The sequence below is a fragment of the Tachyglossus aculeatus genome, chromosome 9 (genome assembly GCF_015852505.1).
Source record: "Tachyglossus aculeatus isolate mTacAcu1 chromosome 9, mTacAcu1.pri, whole genome shotgun sequence".
NCBI lineage: Eukaryota > Metazoa > Chordata > Mammalia > Monotremata > Tachyglossidae > Tachyglossus > Tachyglossus aculeatus.
Window position 1 is genome coordinate 26,335,438 of NC_052074.1, and position 15,487 is coordinate 26,350,924.

General features: G+C 47.1%; 1 protein-coding gene across 2 annotated transcripts in view; it reads right to left on the bottom strand.

The window, feature by feature from the left end:
* GALNT14 (polypeptide N-acetylgalactosaminyltransferase 14) overlaps positions 1–15,487 on the bottom strand; it is a 137,081-nt gene that overhangs the window by 60,268 nt on the left and 61,326 nt on the right. For both annotated transcript variants that reach the window (XM_038751704.1, XM_038751703.1), the window contains one exon: positions 4,797–4,966. In XM_038751704.1, coding sequence (XP_038607632.1) covers positions 4,797–4,966 — 170 coding nt within the window. The remainder of the gene's footprint in view (positions 1–4,796; positions 4,967–15,487) is intronic.

Below are 15,487 nucleotides of genomic sequence, written 5' to 3' on the forward strand. Positions count from 1 at the left end.
CGAAGCGGTGAACGTGTCAAGTGGAGTGACCTGTGCTCTGACTGGGCCAGGGCGGGCAGGCCGGCTGAGCCTCCCCACTATCTGATTCCCTCCGGTATCCAGCTAGCAGCCTAATTTGACCTCTCCCGTTTGCTATCCCACGGTAACCAGGGCCCCCGGGCCCCCACCAGACATTTTTTCTTCTGTTCCGCTGATGACAAATCCAGCTGTTCAAGTCAGAGAGCGTTAGAAAAGTGAGGAGCCACCTGGCCCCAAGAATCATGCAGAAACCGGACGGGTTATGGAGATGGGAGGCTTGAAACGTCTCCCCTCGTTTCCAGCGCCCGACAGTGGGTTATGACAGGCTGGTCTGACCCTGCTGCTGTCCACTGGAGCTCAGGGCACAGGACGAACAAACTGGCAAACAAATCTGTAACGTCCCATAGCATTTCCAGGGGTTGAAGTCCTCGGGTTTTACTCTTCTTGGCCTGACACTGACCCTCACCTAATATATACCATGAGCCCGCTGTTGGGTAGGGACTGTCTCTATATGTTGCTGCAAACTTGTACTTCCCAAGTGCTTAGTACAGTGCTCTGCACACAGTAAGCGCTCAATAAATACGATTGATTGAATGAGTGAATGAATATACTTTCAGTCTCCATGATAGGATCTGTGGTGGGGAGGAGAGGAGTGGTCAGTCAGTCAATCATATTTATTGAGCGCTTACCGTGTGCAGAGCACTGCACTATACGTGCTTGATACAATATAACAATATAACAGACACATACTTACTCTTCTGGTTAGGGAAGACTTGTGGCCCCCTCACAGTCAGATGTGTGCACGCACAAACATAAGCACACTCACACACATGATCACACTGCTCCTTACCCACACACATCCTCTTTGGAATTGAAATTCCATGCCAGCCCAAAGCTGAAGCCCTCCTGGGCAAAGGGCAAAAATGCCTCTTTGCTGCTTTTTCCTCACAGCGCCTGTGACAGACCCTCCCCTCCTCAGCATGGGCTGTGAGGAGAAATGACACCCCCCCTTTCTCTTGTGAAGGGCAAGTACCCTGGTGCCAAACATTAACTGTGGCATTTGTTAAGCACTCACTATGTGCCAAGCACTCTACTAAGGCCAGGGTAATCCAAGATCACCAGACCTCATATGGGGCTCACAGTCTCAGTAAGAGGGAGAATGGGTTTTGAATCCCCATTATAAAGATGAGGAACCTGAGAGAAGTGAAGCGACTTTCCCAAAGTCCCACATCAGGCAAGTGGCGGGAGCCGAAATTAGAACCCAAGCTCTCTGATTTCCAGGTCTGGGCTCTTTCCACTAGGCCATGCTGCTTCTCTTTAACTTGGACAGCTGTCGCCTGAATGAAACTTATCCCTCCCTTCTTCTCTCCTCTGCTTCCCAGCCTCCTCCCCCTGAAATCCGGCTTCCTCCGGTTTGGAAAACTATCTGCCACCCGTCTCTTCCTTGCCGGCTCTAATGCCTGGCTAGTCGCTCACCAGTCCTGGAACCATTCAGGCACATTCCATAAATCAGAATCCAATTACCGAGGTAAGAAAAGTGGAAGCAAATTTAATTAGTTCAAACCCCTCCCACATGCTGTTTTTGAGTGCTTCCTCTCGTTAATGAGAACTTTTTTTTTTCCCCTTTCTTTCTATCCTCCTGGTCTCAGAATAAAGCCCTAACAGATCACAGGGCGATAAGAGGGAGATTTGTTTTAGCTCATTTATTTTTCTTTACCCTAAAGGCAGGTGAGAGAGGTGCAGACAGCATTCCGAATGGGAAGAGTTGGTAAGTGGTCTTCCTGAATGGGCTGTGGAGCTAAGGAAGAGGGAGAGTCTTAGGACATGTACAAAAATTCAATGGCAGGGAGAAGGAAGGGTGAGTACTTAGATGCTTGGGGGTAAAGACTCAAAGCGTAGGTGGTGCAGAAGGGAGAGAAATAAAGTATGGAGTTGAAAATTTAGTCAGAGAAGGCTTCCTGGAGGAGATGTGATTTTAGTTGTTTTCGCTCCAGACTGTAAGCCTGTTGTGGACAGGGAGCGTGTCTAACAACTCTGCTGTATTGTACTCTCCCAAGAATTTAGTATAGTGCCCTGCACACAGTAAGTACTCAATAAATACCATTGATTATGAAGATGGGGAGAGTGGTGATTTGTCAGATTTGAAGAGGGAGAGAGTCTCAGGTGGGAGGGAAGATGTGAGCTTGAAGTGGGTGGTGAGAGAGACAAGATGAGGCACAGTGAGTAGGTTGGTGTTAGAAGAGTGAAGACTGTGGGCTGGGTCGTCTTGGGAGAGTAGCAAACTTAAGTTGTAGGCATTGGCTAAGTCGGGTGGAAAACGCTCAGAGGCGGCACAGACAGCTTGTGTCTACTGAATAGTTGATGAAAAGTGAAGTCTCTAGAAAGGAAATGATTTGCCCAAGGACACTGAGAGTTAGACTGAAGGACAGGAGCTGAAGATCTGCCTACTCTCAAGTCCTACCTGACACTCCTCTGCCCTGGTAGGGCCCCCAAACCTCCAAGGAGGAGCTGAGGTCGAAGTCGTATTGGAAATGCAAGTCTTAAGATGACAGGCCATTCTCTTTCCCTGCATGATGAATTCACGCTCCCCGCCCACCTGCAACGCTGAGCCCTCCCTGACAGCAGGTCCTCCCTGACAGCTCTCTACAGTGCGAGCATCCATCAGCACCAAAGGTGGAAGCCAGAAAAGCACATTTCTCCTCAAGGCCTTTCAGTCCCTTCGGAGGTCAGAAGCCCAGAGCACAAAATAGATTGAGTTTTCCCAGCTCAATCCTAGCTCCCCAAGCATCTGTACTCTCAGAGAATGAGGCCAGCTTGTGAGCTGTCCCTCCCTCCCCAGGCCTAATCCTTTCCTCCCTGCTTTGGTTAAAAAAGGAATGCAGCCGAGGAAAAAGACAACATAAAATACGCAACAGAACAGCTCTGCTAGCCCCAAGACTGTTTTCATCTTACCCCTTCTAAATCCTCATTCTGGATTGTACAGAGAGGACGTTCGTTATTCTGGGCTAGAGGACACCGGATCCATTGCATAGCTAAAGAAAACACCCACATCTGCCCCAACACAGGATTTGGCACAACTGTGAGTTTTGGCTTGGGCTGGGGAGACGACGGTCAGGCTTGATTAATGAACTCGGGCAAAACATCTTTCTCCCTTGGAAGTCTCACCTTTTGGTTTCCTGTTTAAAACCGGAAAGTGATAATGAGGAGAAAGAATGTGCCCTAACCCTTCTTTTCTTGGGTAAAGTTATGTGGCTTAGTCAAGGTCACACAGCACACAAGTGGAGGAGCTGGTAGGAGAACTCTAGGCCTCAGACTCCTAGGCCTGTGCTCTTTCCAATAGGCCACACTGATTTTGGGTGCTTAACTTGACACCTGTCTACTTGTTTTGTTGTCTGTCTCCCCCTTCTAGACTGTGAGACCGTTGTTGGGAAGGGCCCGTCTCTATATGTTGCCGATTTGTACTTCCCAAGCGCTTAGTACAGTGCTCTGCACACAGTAAGCACTCAATAAATACGATTGAATGAATGAAAAGCTCAAATCACATCTCCTCCAAGAAGCCTTTCCTGCCTAAGCCCTTATTTCCCCTACTCCCTCTCTCTTCTACATCACCTATGCGCAGAACTTAATATTCACCCCACCCTCAGCCCCAAGTCACTCATGTACATAACTGGAAATTATTTTAATGTCTGTCTCCACCTTTATCCTGTAAGCTCCTTGGGAGCAGGAAATTTGTCTACCAACTCTATGATATTGTACTTCCCCAAGCACTTAGTGTAGTGCTCTGCATACAGTAAGTGCTCAATAAATAATAATAATAATAATAATGGCATTTATTAAGTGCTTACTATGTGCAAAGCACTGTTCTAAGTGCTGGGGAGGTTACAAGGTGATCAGGTTGTCCCACTCGGGGCTCGCAGTCTTAATCCCCATTTTACAGATGAGGTAACTGAGGCACTGAGAAATTAAGGGACTTGCCCAAAGTCACACACAGCTGGTAATTGGCGGAGCTGGAATTTGAACCCATGACCTCTGACTCCAAATGCCATCGATTGATTCATTTGTGGGAAAAGAATGTCTACCAACTTTGTTTTATTGTTATATTGTACTCTTCCAAGTACAAAGTACAATGCTCTGCATACAGTAAGCGCTCAATAAATATGATTGATTGATTGATTGACTAGTTGGCGTCTGTACATTGCGAGGTGAAGCCTGGGCATTTCATGCTTATTAAAATCGTCTGTTTACACAGTTTACTCTTTCCTGATAATTATGCAGCTTGGTTAGGAAGGGAAAAAATAGCAAGAGAAGCCGCCCATACCCCGAAAGCGAAAAGGGTCTTTCAGGTTGCGCCAGAAGATCCATTCATGCATTCAAGTCGATCATATTTATTGAGCACTTAATGTGGGCAGAACATGGTACTAAGCACTTGGGAAAGTACAGTATAACAGTAAACGGACAATTTCCCTGCCAACAGTGAGATCACAAATTTCCACAGATTCCCCACCTTTGCCTCATCAGGGCCCACCATCACCATCTTAAAGCCAGCGCTGGTCCTGGGCCGGCACTCTGAGACCCCCAACATGGGAGCAGTAGAGACCTTGCAGGGTTCGATTTGCTAGAGAATGAATTTGCTTTGCTGGAGAGTCCTAACTCCACCAACACAATGGCAGGAGGAAGAATCACCACGCCGCAACTGAGTTCCGGGTGGCGGGGACAACCGAGAAAGCAGTGCACAAGGAGATAATGACAAGACACTATGGGAAAGGAGGAGGCAGTACCTGAAATGGCGGGTGTCCCGTATAGCCCGGTCGCTGGGGAGTCTCTCGCTCTCCCGCTGGTTGAAGGCATACAGCTTATAGGGGTCCTCCCCGACTCTCCACTTCTTAGCACTCAGGTACCTCCGTTCTTCAAATTGATCCCACAGGTCATCCCAGTCGACGTCCAGGCCCTGCACAATTCCAACATGCCCTAGGTCAGAGGTGCTCGGTGATGCTCCCTCCAACAGTCGATCACTCACTGCCCAAGCCGCCTAAGAGTCAAATCACTCACTGCCCAAGCTCAAAATAGCTGCCCAAGAGTCAGGACATAAAAGCGCCTGTCATTTCCCTCCCTCCCCTTGTTAACACAGCAGCGGGGAGAAAGTCTCCCCCACGAGACTGTAAGCTCTTCGAGGGCAGGGATAGTATTTAACTCTATCGTACTCTTCTAAGTGCTTTGTACAGGGCTCTTCTCTCAACATATCCTATTGACTACAAAAATTCAAAAATGAGAGAAACAGTTTGGCCTAATGGATAGAGTAAAGGCCCAGGAGTCAGAAGGTCATGGGTTCTTAACCCAGCTCTGCCACTTGTCTGCTATGTGACTTTGGGGAAGTCACTTAACTTCACTGTGCCTCCATTACCTTATCTGTAAAATGGGAGTTAAGACTGTGAGTTCATGTGGGACAGGAACTGTGTCCAGCCTGATTAGCTTGTAGCTACCCCAGCACTTAGTACTATGCCTTGGGTATAGTAAGTGCTTAACAAATACCATTAAAATATAATACACCTAATTGAAAGCCAAAGATGGCTCTCTACTGGATCTCAAAAGGCAGTAATTTGGAAAACCAACAGCTCTCCACGGAGAAGGCCTATCCTCCATCCTCCTCCAAAAGCCACATGGACCAATTGTTAAGGGAAGGAGTAAGAAGGAATGGGAGCTGGTAGGGTTAGCAGGTCCTTGACCCAGTCACCATGGTAAAAGGAAGCAAAACCCACCTCTCGGTGACAAATCATTGCCTGGGGAGGAGCGATCAGAATCCCTTTCTCCTCTCAACAGCAGATTCAGGGGTTGGAGGGAGGCAATCAGTCAATCAATCATATTAACTGAGAACTTACTGTGTGCAGAGTCCTGTACAAAGCACTTGGGAGAGTACAATATAACAGAGTTGGTAGACACATTCCCTGCCCACAAAGAGCTTATAGTCTAGAGGTCGGGCTTACAGTTTAGAGGTAGAGAAGGAATGGGGAAGCGGTCTCTGTGGAACCACTCTCCCCTAAACATAGATTTAAAAAAACAGAGTAAGCAACAGCTAGCCATCCCCAAATTCATTGCTGCCAAGGGAAGGCTTCTGATGTTATCCAGGTAAGAGCCCATTTTGGCCCGCAAACCAACCATTTGTGGAGCCAAAAACCCCCCAGGGCTACATCGAGGAAGGGCCAATGACAGCTCATCTTGACACCTGTTTGGCCTCTCTGATGGTCCCAGAAGGGTGACAAGGAGAGACGCAAACTTTAGCAGTCATCCCAGCCACAAAGAATATCGTGATCTTATCTAACAATTGATCTCCCCCTCTCCGTTAATTCTATTTGAAAACAGCTTCCTCTTGCTAATAGCCCAAGATGAAGCTTTTGAAGCTGGTGATTTTTATCCGGTGATTGATTTTATTCATGTTCAGCAATGTGTTTCGCCGTATGAACAATGTAGTGGGAGGGTGGGCTTGGAAAGAAGCGTTTCTGGGCCGTCATCAACCTGGCCTCCCTTGGGTTAGCTGAAGCGATGGACTTTGAGGAGTCCGCAGTTCTAAGATCATTGCTCACATTTCAGGGCAGGACTGATGAGTCAGTCCCACCAGGAAAAATGGATCAACCCTGAATTATTTCCCATTATCCACATGCATCTAAGGAATCTTCATCATCAGCAAGCTATATAGCGAGTGCTTCCGATGGATAGCCATGGCTAAGCTTAGGAGAAGCAATCTGGCTCGGATGACAAGGCCCTCTTCCCTTCCTCTGCCTGGACTCGACACCCCCCTCAAGCCTCAGTACCTCCCCCCTCACCAATCCCAGAAGACAAGGCAACGTGTCGACCGTGTCAGCTTGCTATTTTTGGCCTTTGGCATCTTCTCTCAGACTGCCAACTGAGCTCTCCTGCCGGAATCAGTCTAATAAGGGACAGAGCCAGAGGCAGAGACAGGAGGCCATCTGGGAGCAGCAGCACTGGCAGGAGGAATTCTAGGAACAGCATATTCAGGAAGTAAAATCTCTCCAGGTCATCACTGATACAGATGTCTCCTTTCCTGGGCGTCTCCCTTCGGGTGAGAAGAAAGCTGCCTATTTGGGGGTTTCCACATCCTTGGTATTCTCTTTTTAATGATAATAACAATGGCATTTGTTAATCATTTACTATGTGCAAAGCACTGTTCGAAGTGCTGTGGGAGATACAAGGTAATCAGATTGTCCCACATGGGGCTCACAGTCTTAATCCCGATTTTATAGATGAGGTAACTGAGGCACAGAGAAGTTAAGTGACTTGCCCAAAGTCACACAGCTGACAAGTGGTGGAATCGGGATTAGAACCCATGGCCAATGACTCCCAAGCCCGTGCTCTTTCCCCTGAGCCTCGCTGCTTTTTAGCTGTGATGCTTATAAGCATTTCCACATTATCCTAAGCACCAAGTTTTATAGTCATTTTCTCACAGGGCCTCCAAGGTTTAGAAGCATGTCACATTATTCTCCCTCATACACAGGAGGGGATGGTACTGACAGGCAAGTCATGCCTGACTAAGCCCTCCTTTCCTCTTCTCCCACTCCCTTCTGCGTCTCCCTGACTTGCTCCCTTTATTCATCCCCACTCCCAGCCCCAAAGCACTTAACGTTCACATCTGTAATTTATTTAAGATTATAAGATCGTTGTGGAAGGGAAATGTGTTTCTGTTATATTGTACTCTCCCAAGCGTTCAGCAGTGCTCTGCACACAGTAGGAGGAGCAGCATGAAGTAGTGGATAGACCACGGGCCTCAGAGTCAGAAGGTCATGGGTTCTACTCCTGGCTCCGCCACTTGTCTGCTGTGTGGCCATGAGCAAGCCACTTCACTTCTCTGTGCCTCAGTTACCTCATCTGTAAAACAGAGATGAAGACTATGAGGCCTGTGTGGGACAGGGACTGTGTCCAGCTTGATTTGTTTGTATCCACCCCAGCACTCAGTACAGTGCCTGGTACACAGTAAGCACTTAACAAATAACATAATCATTATAATTATAATTAAGCGCTCAATAAATACAATTGAATGATTGATTGAATGAAAGGTACATCTCATCCACATGGACCACCTCTCGAGCCCCAAGTTTAGCTGGTTCGGCAGTCTGGAAAAAGCTAATGGGAAAAAGAAATAGTCTAATAATCTAGGTTGTGGTTGGGTGGGTGGGAGCGTGGAAAGGTTGGGCTAGGAAGATACAGTAATGCCTTAGATTTGCTGCTGGGAGGCCCCGACACCAAAAAGGTGTCCTGCTCCACTTTTTAATTTTTTTAATGGCATCTGCCAAGCGCTTATTATGTGCCGGGCACTGTTTTAAGTGCTGGGGTAGATACTTTCATTCATTCATTCATTCAATCGTATTTATTGAGCTCTTACTGTGTGCAGAGCACTGTACGAAGCGCTTGGGAAGTACAAGTTGGCAACATATATATTAGATACAAGCTAATCAGGTTGGACATGGTCCACATCTCACCTGGGACTCACCATCTTAATCCCCATTTTACAGATGAGGTAACTGAGGCCCAGAGAAGTGAAGTGACTTGCCCGAGGTCACACAGCAGAAAAGCAGCAGAGCCCCAAAGAGGGCTCAGGTCCTTCTGACTCCCGGGCCTGGGCTCTATCCACTAGGCTGCACTTCTTCCCAAGGGTCTCAGCTTCTGGGGGGCAAATTCATTCATTCATTCAATTGCATTTATTGAGCGCTTACTGTGTGCAGAGCACTGTACTAAGCTCTTGGAAAGTACAAGTTGGCAACATATAGAGACGGTCCCTACCCAACAGCAGACTCACAGTCTAGAAATGCAGGATGCTACTCAGGGGAATGATGTTCCAGACTGCTGGGCCACTCAACTGCCCAGGCCTGGGATGGTGATACCCTTTAGCCTTCCCCCATGATGTCAGGGGAGACCAGCCTCACGTTCCCCTCACCACCTCTTCCATTCCTAATCTCCTCCCCAGCCTGGCTGGAGGCACACCCCAAGAGGAGAATCCCCCTGCCGCCACTTACTGCCATTGTCAAGGTGGGCAATGGGTGCAACGAGCCGGGAAAAATGATCCCGCTTTGAAGATCGCTGAGGGTAGCGGGGTGGGGTGGTTTAAGGAGCACAGCAACTAGCCTGGAGAAGCACAAGCTCCACGAGGACAAAAGTCGTGCTACCAACTCTATTGTACTCTCTCAAGTGTTTAGTACAGCACTCTGCACATGGCAAGTGCTCGATAAATATGACTGATTAATTGATTTACTGATCAGTCGAATCATCTTGTTTCCTCTTTGGGCAGCTTTGTGAGTCCAACCCCAATGTGGTCCTGGCTAGCAGTCCTTTCAGGGCTGTGTGGTCAGTGGGACATACACCCTATTAGATCTGGGCCTCCTACCTAGGGATAAGACTTCTTCACCCCCCACACCTTATCAGGAATATCTCCCTCGTCCTCACAACCCGAGATTTGATCGGAAGTGATTGGCTCTGGGAATCTCACATGACTCCCTGGAAATTCACGTGATGCTGTGAAATGAGCCTGTTGTTGGGTAGGAATTGCATCTATCTGTTGGTGAATTGTACTTTCCAAGTGCTCAGTACAGTGATCTGCATACAGTAAGCGCTCAATAAATACAATTGAATGAATGAATGAGTGATCTTCCCCTCAATGGAGATGAATGGTCCAGAACCATGTCCCTCCCCAAATGCACTGCTATTTTCCTCCTATATGCCAGATAATGAATCCAGGAGCCCTCTCTCTTTGATTTTCCACTCATTGTCTCTTTTAATTCAAGTTTAATCCATCCATTCCTGATTCTCCCATCAGAATGCTGTTTTACAAGCCTGTGACCAAGAAATTTTGCTAATCTGTTTTGCTAATCTCTACCATTTCACCCCAAAATCTAGAAGTCAAGAGCATAAGAGTTTGGATCAGAAAGGAGTGAGACCGGTGGTAAGGAGTAGATCCCAAATTTCTCCCCTCAAATTACTGGGTTTTACAACATCACAATCCAGTCTACCCATCCCATGATGACATCAATCTATTTGTGAAAAGAAGGGTCAATAGGTGGGATTCAAATCTTCAGAAAATAATGAAAATATCAGGTGCAATTTCCATTTTTGAAGAAGGAGGAGGTATAGCAAAACAAAGATGGATAAAACACATCACCTGGTTATCTGGAATACTAAAAACCAGGCTTCTAAATCTCTCTCCCAGATTTTAGTATACTGGCAGTGCCTAAGATTTGAAGTTGCAACAGTCTGGCGAAAAAGCCAATAACAAAACTTGACTAATAAGACGCATCTGTTGGACTCATTCATCAGTTTCCATCCAAGAGAAAGTGTGAATCACCTTTTCCCCTGCTTTTCACTGGTTCTGGTTTTTCTGACTCTAAATTTCCTTTAGGCGGTTTATAAGCTCTCTCTTTGCCTTACTCCTCTCTACTTCTACAATTTGATAATCCTTAGACCTATCTTAATTTTTTTGTTTTCCCACGCCAGCTCTGGTCTTTGTCATGGACTCACTTCTTCCTTTCCTTGTTCACCTAATCTGGTCTTGCCTGTCCAAGTCTTTCCAAACTCCTCTGTCTCAGCCTCTGCCTTTGTTCATCCTGCCGATTTTGGTCTCTCTTTTGCTCTCCCATTTTGCGGCCTTCCCTTCAGTACAGTCTCATCTCCCTCTATTTTTTCCTTCCTTCCTCTCTTCTTCCTTTCATCCTTCCACTCCTTCCTCCCTTCTTCCTTTCCTCCTTCCCTTCCTTCATCCCTTCCTCAGGCTGGCTCCAGCCAGACACCTTTCCATAAAACAAAAACAGCTCCTTATGTTCTCATTATTAAGAGTGCTACAGGCAGCTCATCTCTTTGGCACAACAATCAGTTAATCAGTTGTACTTATTGCGCACTTACCGTTTGTGCAGCCCATTCAATCTTATTTATCAAGCACTTACTGTGTACAAAACACCGTACTAAGTACTTAGGAGAGTACAATATAATAATAAACAGACACATTCCCTGCCCACAATGGACTTACAGTCTTAAGACCAATGTACCAGAGTTGGTAGACATGATCCCTGCCCACAAGATGCCTACAGTTTGGCGGATTCACCCACCTTCCATTCTCCAGCATAGTTCAGGGTATAGTACAGTGCTCTGCACATAGTAAGCGCTCAATAAATACGATTGATGATGATGATAACCAATGAAACTCTAATGTGCCACAATGCATGGCAGAATCACCAACCATAAAACTGCCCGAGGTCATTAAAAAAACAAGCCTGCTAGAAATGAACTTGTAAGTCAATTTTTCAAACCTACCCAAGAGTGTGGTAAAAAATAACTATGGGATTTTTTTCAGCATTTATTTGTGCCAAGCCCCGCCAAGCACATGATAGTTAAGTCAGACACAGTCCCTGTCCCTAACTGGGAGAACAGGTATTGAATCCCCATTTGACAGCAGAGAAAACTGAGGCCCAGAGAAGTTAAATGAGTTGCCCAATGCCACATAGCAGACAAGTGGCAGAGCTGGGGGATTAGGCTCTGAGGCCCAAACCCAGGCTCTTTCCACTAGATCATAATGCTTCATGGCACAAAACTTTATCTCTATCAACAGCTGTAGCGCTTGTCTGGCTGAGGGTGAAATGATTGGTTCTGGGATGGCACAGTGCGGGCATTTGTGACCACTTTTGATGGAAAGATGGAAAAGAGAGAGAGAGAAGTGATACAACTCGAGCCTGATGCTTGGTGACAGGGGAAGGAAAAAGAGTTCATACCTGAGCAGGAAAATCCCTTTCACTCATCCAGGGACAGCACATCAATTATGGATTATTAGATAAGATCTTCATTTTAATATTTCCACCATGTATTATCACCTCTTCCTCTCGCTAGAATTCTGTCATGGGAGTTATTTAACTGATGTGCAGAAATCTAAATTTAATTTATTACGATCTAACTCACTTTAGAAGCCAAATTACCCTGCACTGGAGAAGGATCAAGTCAATATTCTACTTGCCTTTCTATTTATCTTCCGCAGGGTTTTCTAGCTTTCTCTCTAGGATATGTTTCCTCTCACGGGCTGGTGATTAATTTAAATTTTCCTCAGAATTAGGCAATCTCTCCTTCAAGGTTGTGGTTTAATGGTTGGTATTAATTATAAGAAGCAGTCACTGGTTTGACGGACAGAAGGGACTTGTAAAAATGGAGGAAGGTTATTCCTTGGGCTAAATTAGATCTTGGGCCCCTTCAGTGGCAAGCACGGGGCTCCTGCTGTCTGTAACCAGGAAACTTCAGCTACGATTTGGTGGTTGAACTTTGTGTACCAACTGTGTGTGCAGGCCGTGGGCTCAGAGCGCATCGGGAGCGAACCCTGGGGAGTGATATTGTAGGAACAGCATTGCTGCAGAGTGAGAATGGGTCCAAACAACCAGTCCCCTGCATAAACCACCACCGGAAACCCGATTTCTCATGTTCCCATCCTATCCTCCCTCCTACTCATTTTAATACTCACATCCCCAGGCCCACAGCACTTAACGTACATATCATTACATTTTGTTGCTTCCCTTACTTGTCATTTATTTATAATGATGGCATTTATTAAGCACTTACTATTTGCAAAGCTGTCATTTATTTCACTTCTGCCTTCCCCTCTACATTGTAAGCTCCTTGTGGGCAGGGATCATGTCACTGACTCAATTGTGTTGTACTTTCCCAAGGGTTTAGCAGTAGTAATCGCGTTTATTAAGTGCTTACTGTGTGCAGAGCACTGAACTAAGTGCTGGGAGAGAATACACAGATGGAAATTAGACTGAGTCCCTGTCCCTTGTGGGACACTTTTTTTTTAATGGTATTTTTTAAGCTCTTACCCTGTGCCACGCACTCCTTTAAGCACTGGGGTGGATACAAGCATGGGCTCAAATCCCGGCTTCACCAATTGTCAGCTGTGTGACTTTGGGCAAGTCACTTAACTTCACTTGGCCTCAGTTACCTCATCTGTAAAATGGGGATTAAGACTGTGAGCCCCCCGTGGGACAACATGATCACCTTGTAACCTCCCTAGCACTTAAAACTAGAGAAGCAGCATGGCTCAGTGGAAAGATCCCGGGCGTTGGAGTCAGAGGTCATGGGTTCAAATCCCGGCTCCACCTCTTGTCAGCTGGGTGACTTTGGGCAAGTCACTTCACTTCTCTGGGCCTCAGTTCCCTCATCTGTAAAACGGGGATGAAGACTGTGAGCCCACCGTGGGACAACCTGACCACCTTGTAACTTCCCCAGTGCTTAGAACAGTGCTTTGCACATAGTAAGTGCTTAATAAATGCCATTATTATTATTATTAAAACAGTGCCTTGCACATAGTAAGTGCTTAATAAATGCCATCATTATCATTATTATTATTATTGTTATTATAAGCAGCGTGGCCTAGTGGACAGATTCCAGGAGTCAGAGGACCTGGGTTCTAATTCCGGCTCTGCCACTTGTCCACGGTGTGACCTTGGGTAAGTCACCTCACTTCCCTGTGCCTCAGTTTTCTCATCATAAAATGGGGACCAAGACTGTGAGCCCCACGTGGGACATAGACTGTCTCCAACCTGATTATCTCATCTAGAGATATCATATCATATCATATCATATCAGAGAAGCAGCATGGCTCAGTGGAAAGAGCACAGGCTTTGGAGCCAGAGGTCATGGGTTCAAATCCCGGCTCCGCCAATTGTCAACTGTGTGACTTTGGGCAAGTCACTTAACTTCTCTGTGCCTGTTACCTCATCTGTAAAATGGGGATTAAGACCGTGAGCCCCCAGTGGGACAATCTGATCACCTTGCAACCTTCCCAGTGCTTAGAATAGTGCTTTGCACAGAGTAAGCGCTTAATAAATGTCCTTATTATTATTATTATCATTATATCTACTCCAAGGCTTAGTACAGTGCTTGGCACATAGTAATCACTTGACCAGTACCATAAAAAAAAAAGAGGCAGGGGAAAATCTTCCACTCCATCCCCTTCCTCCCTCAGTTTGCCCCTTGAGCAGCAGGGTAAGGACTGGCACTTCACTGGGAGGGACCAGGGACCTCGTGCCCACCATGAATATCCTGGAGAAGTTACTACTATCCTTCCTCCCACCTAAACCAGTTCACTAAGTAGGCTCCCAGTCCCCCCAGCAGCCCAATTGAAAAGCCTCTCACAGTGCATTAAAAATTAATGCTCTCTAAGCAGAAGAGACAAACCACACTTCCTAGCCTGCCTCTTAAATCAAGGCCGGGGAAGGAGCTGGGGGGAGGGGGCGAGGGAAGAAAGTAGGTCATTTAGTGATAAGGAGTACAATTTCCAAGTGATTGTTAATGCTTTGTTTATGTGAATTTCTGCAAATATGACACTTTAATGGCATAATAATTGTGTGATTACAGTGCAGGAGGACAGCTAAGGCAAGAAGAGAAGGCAGTGGACCTGGATTCTTGCCTGCTGGGGGAAGACAATCCAATTTGGGCTTCTGCCTCCAAGGAATGAGGGTCTAATTCTTTATATCTGTTCAGGCAGGCCCCACCCCTCGTCTTTATCCCTAGCCTTACTCCAAGGCCCCGCGTCAATAGGATTCTCGGCTCCTGACATCCCAGCCTGCTGTGCATCCCAGGGCAGAGCCCCGGTCATCAGCCAGTTCCGGCAACCCTCGTTCAATCCCCAAGGTCATTTCAAGCCCTTGCAATGCCAGTCAGCAGTACCCCTCTCTGGAGAAGACAGTGTGGCTGGTTTCGGGGGCAGCACAGAGGAGAAATCAAAGTCGCACGTCCCTCGTGGGACTCCCCAGCTCCTGGCTAGTGTCGGGAGCCATGGTGAACAGTCTGTGGGATGAGGCCCGGCGCCGTCACTGGAGTGTGCCTCTTCCCTGTCCCTGACGCCCTGCTGGGCACGGTAATGAGGACTGCCACGTAGAGGCAGGAGCTCTTTAATTGGTCCCTGAGCTGCACTGGAAGAGGCAGCAACCTCGAGATGTGCTTTCCAAACAAACCATCCCCCACCTCAGCCAGAACGGTTTTCCTAGGCCCCCGACTCACGTCTCTTTAAGATTTGACTGTGGAACAGGGGGCGGCGGGAGGGCTTCTGCTTGCCAGCGGCCCTCGGAGATGGGTTTGCCTCACTTTCTGTCCCAGAGGGCAAGAAGTAGGGGAAGCGGCCTTCTGAGAAGCAGCGTGGTTCAGTGGAAAATCAGAGGTCTTGGGTTCTAATCCCCGCTCTGCCACTTGTCAGCTGTGTGACTTTGGGCAAGACACTTAACTTCTCTGGGCTTCAGTTCCCTCATCTGTAAAATGGGGATGAAGACTGTGAGCCCCACGTGGGACAACCTGATCACCTTGTCTCTCCCCCAGCGCTTAGAACAGTGCTTGGCACATAGTGAGCCCGTGAGCCCACTGTTGGGTAGGGACTGTCTCTATATGTTGCCAACTTGTACTTCCCAAGCGCTTATTACAGTGCTCTGCACACAGTAAG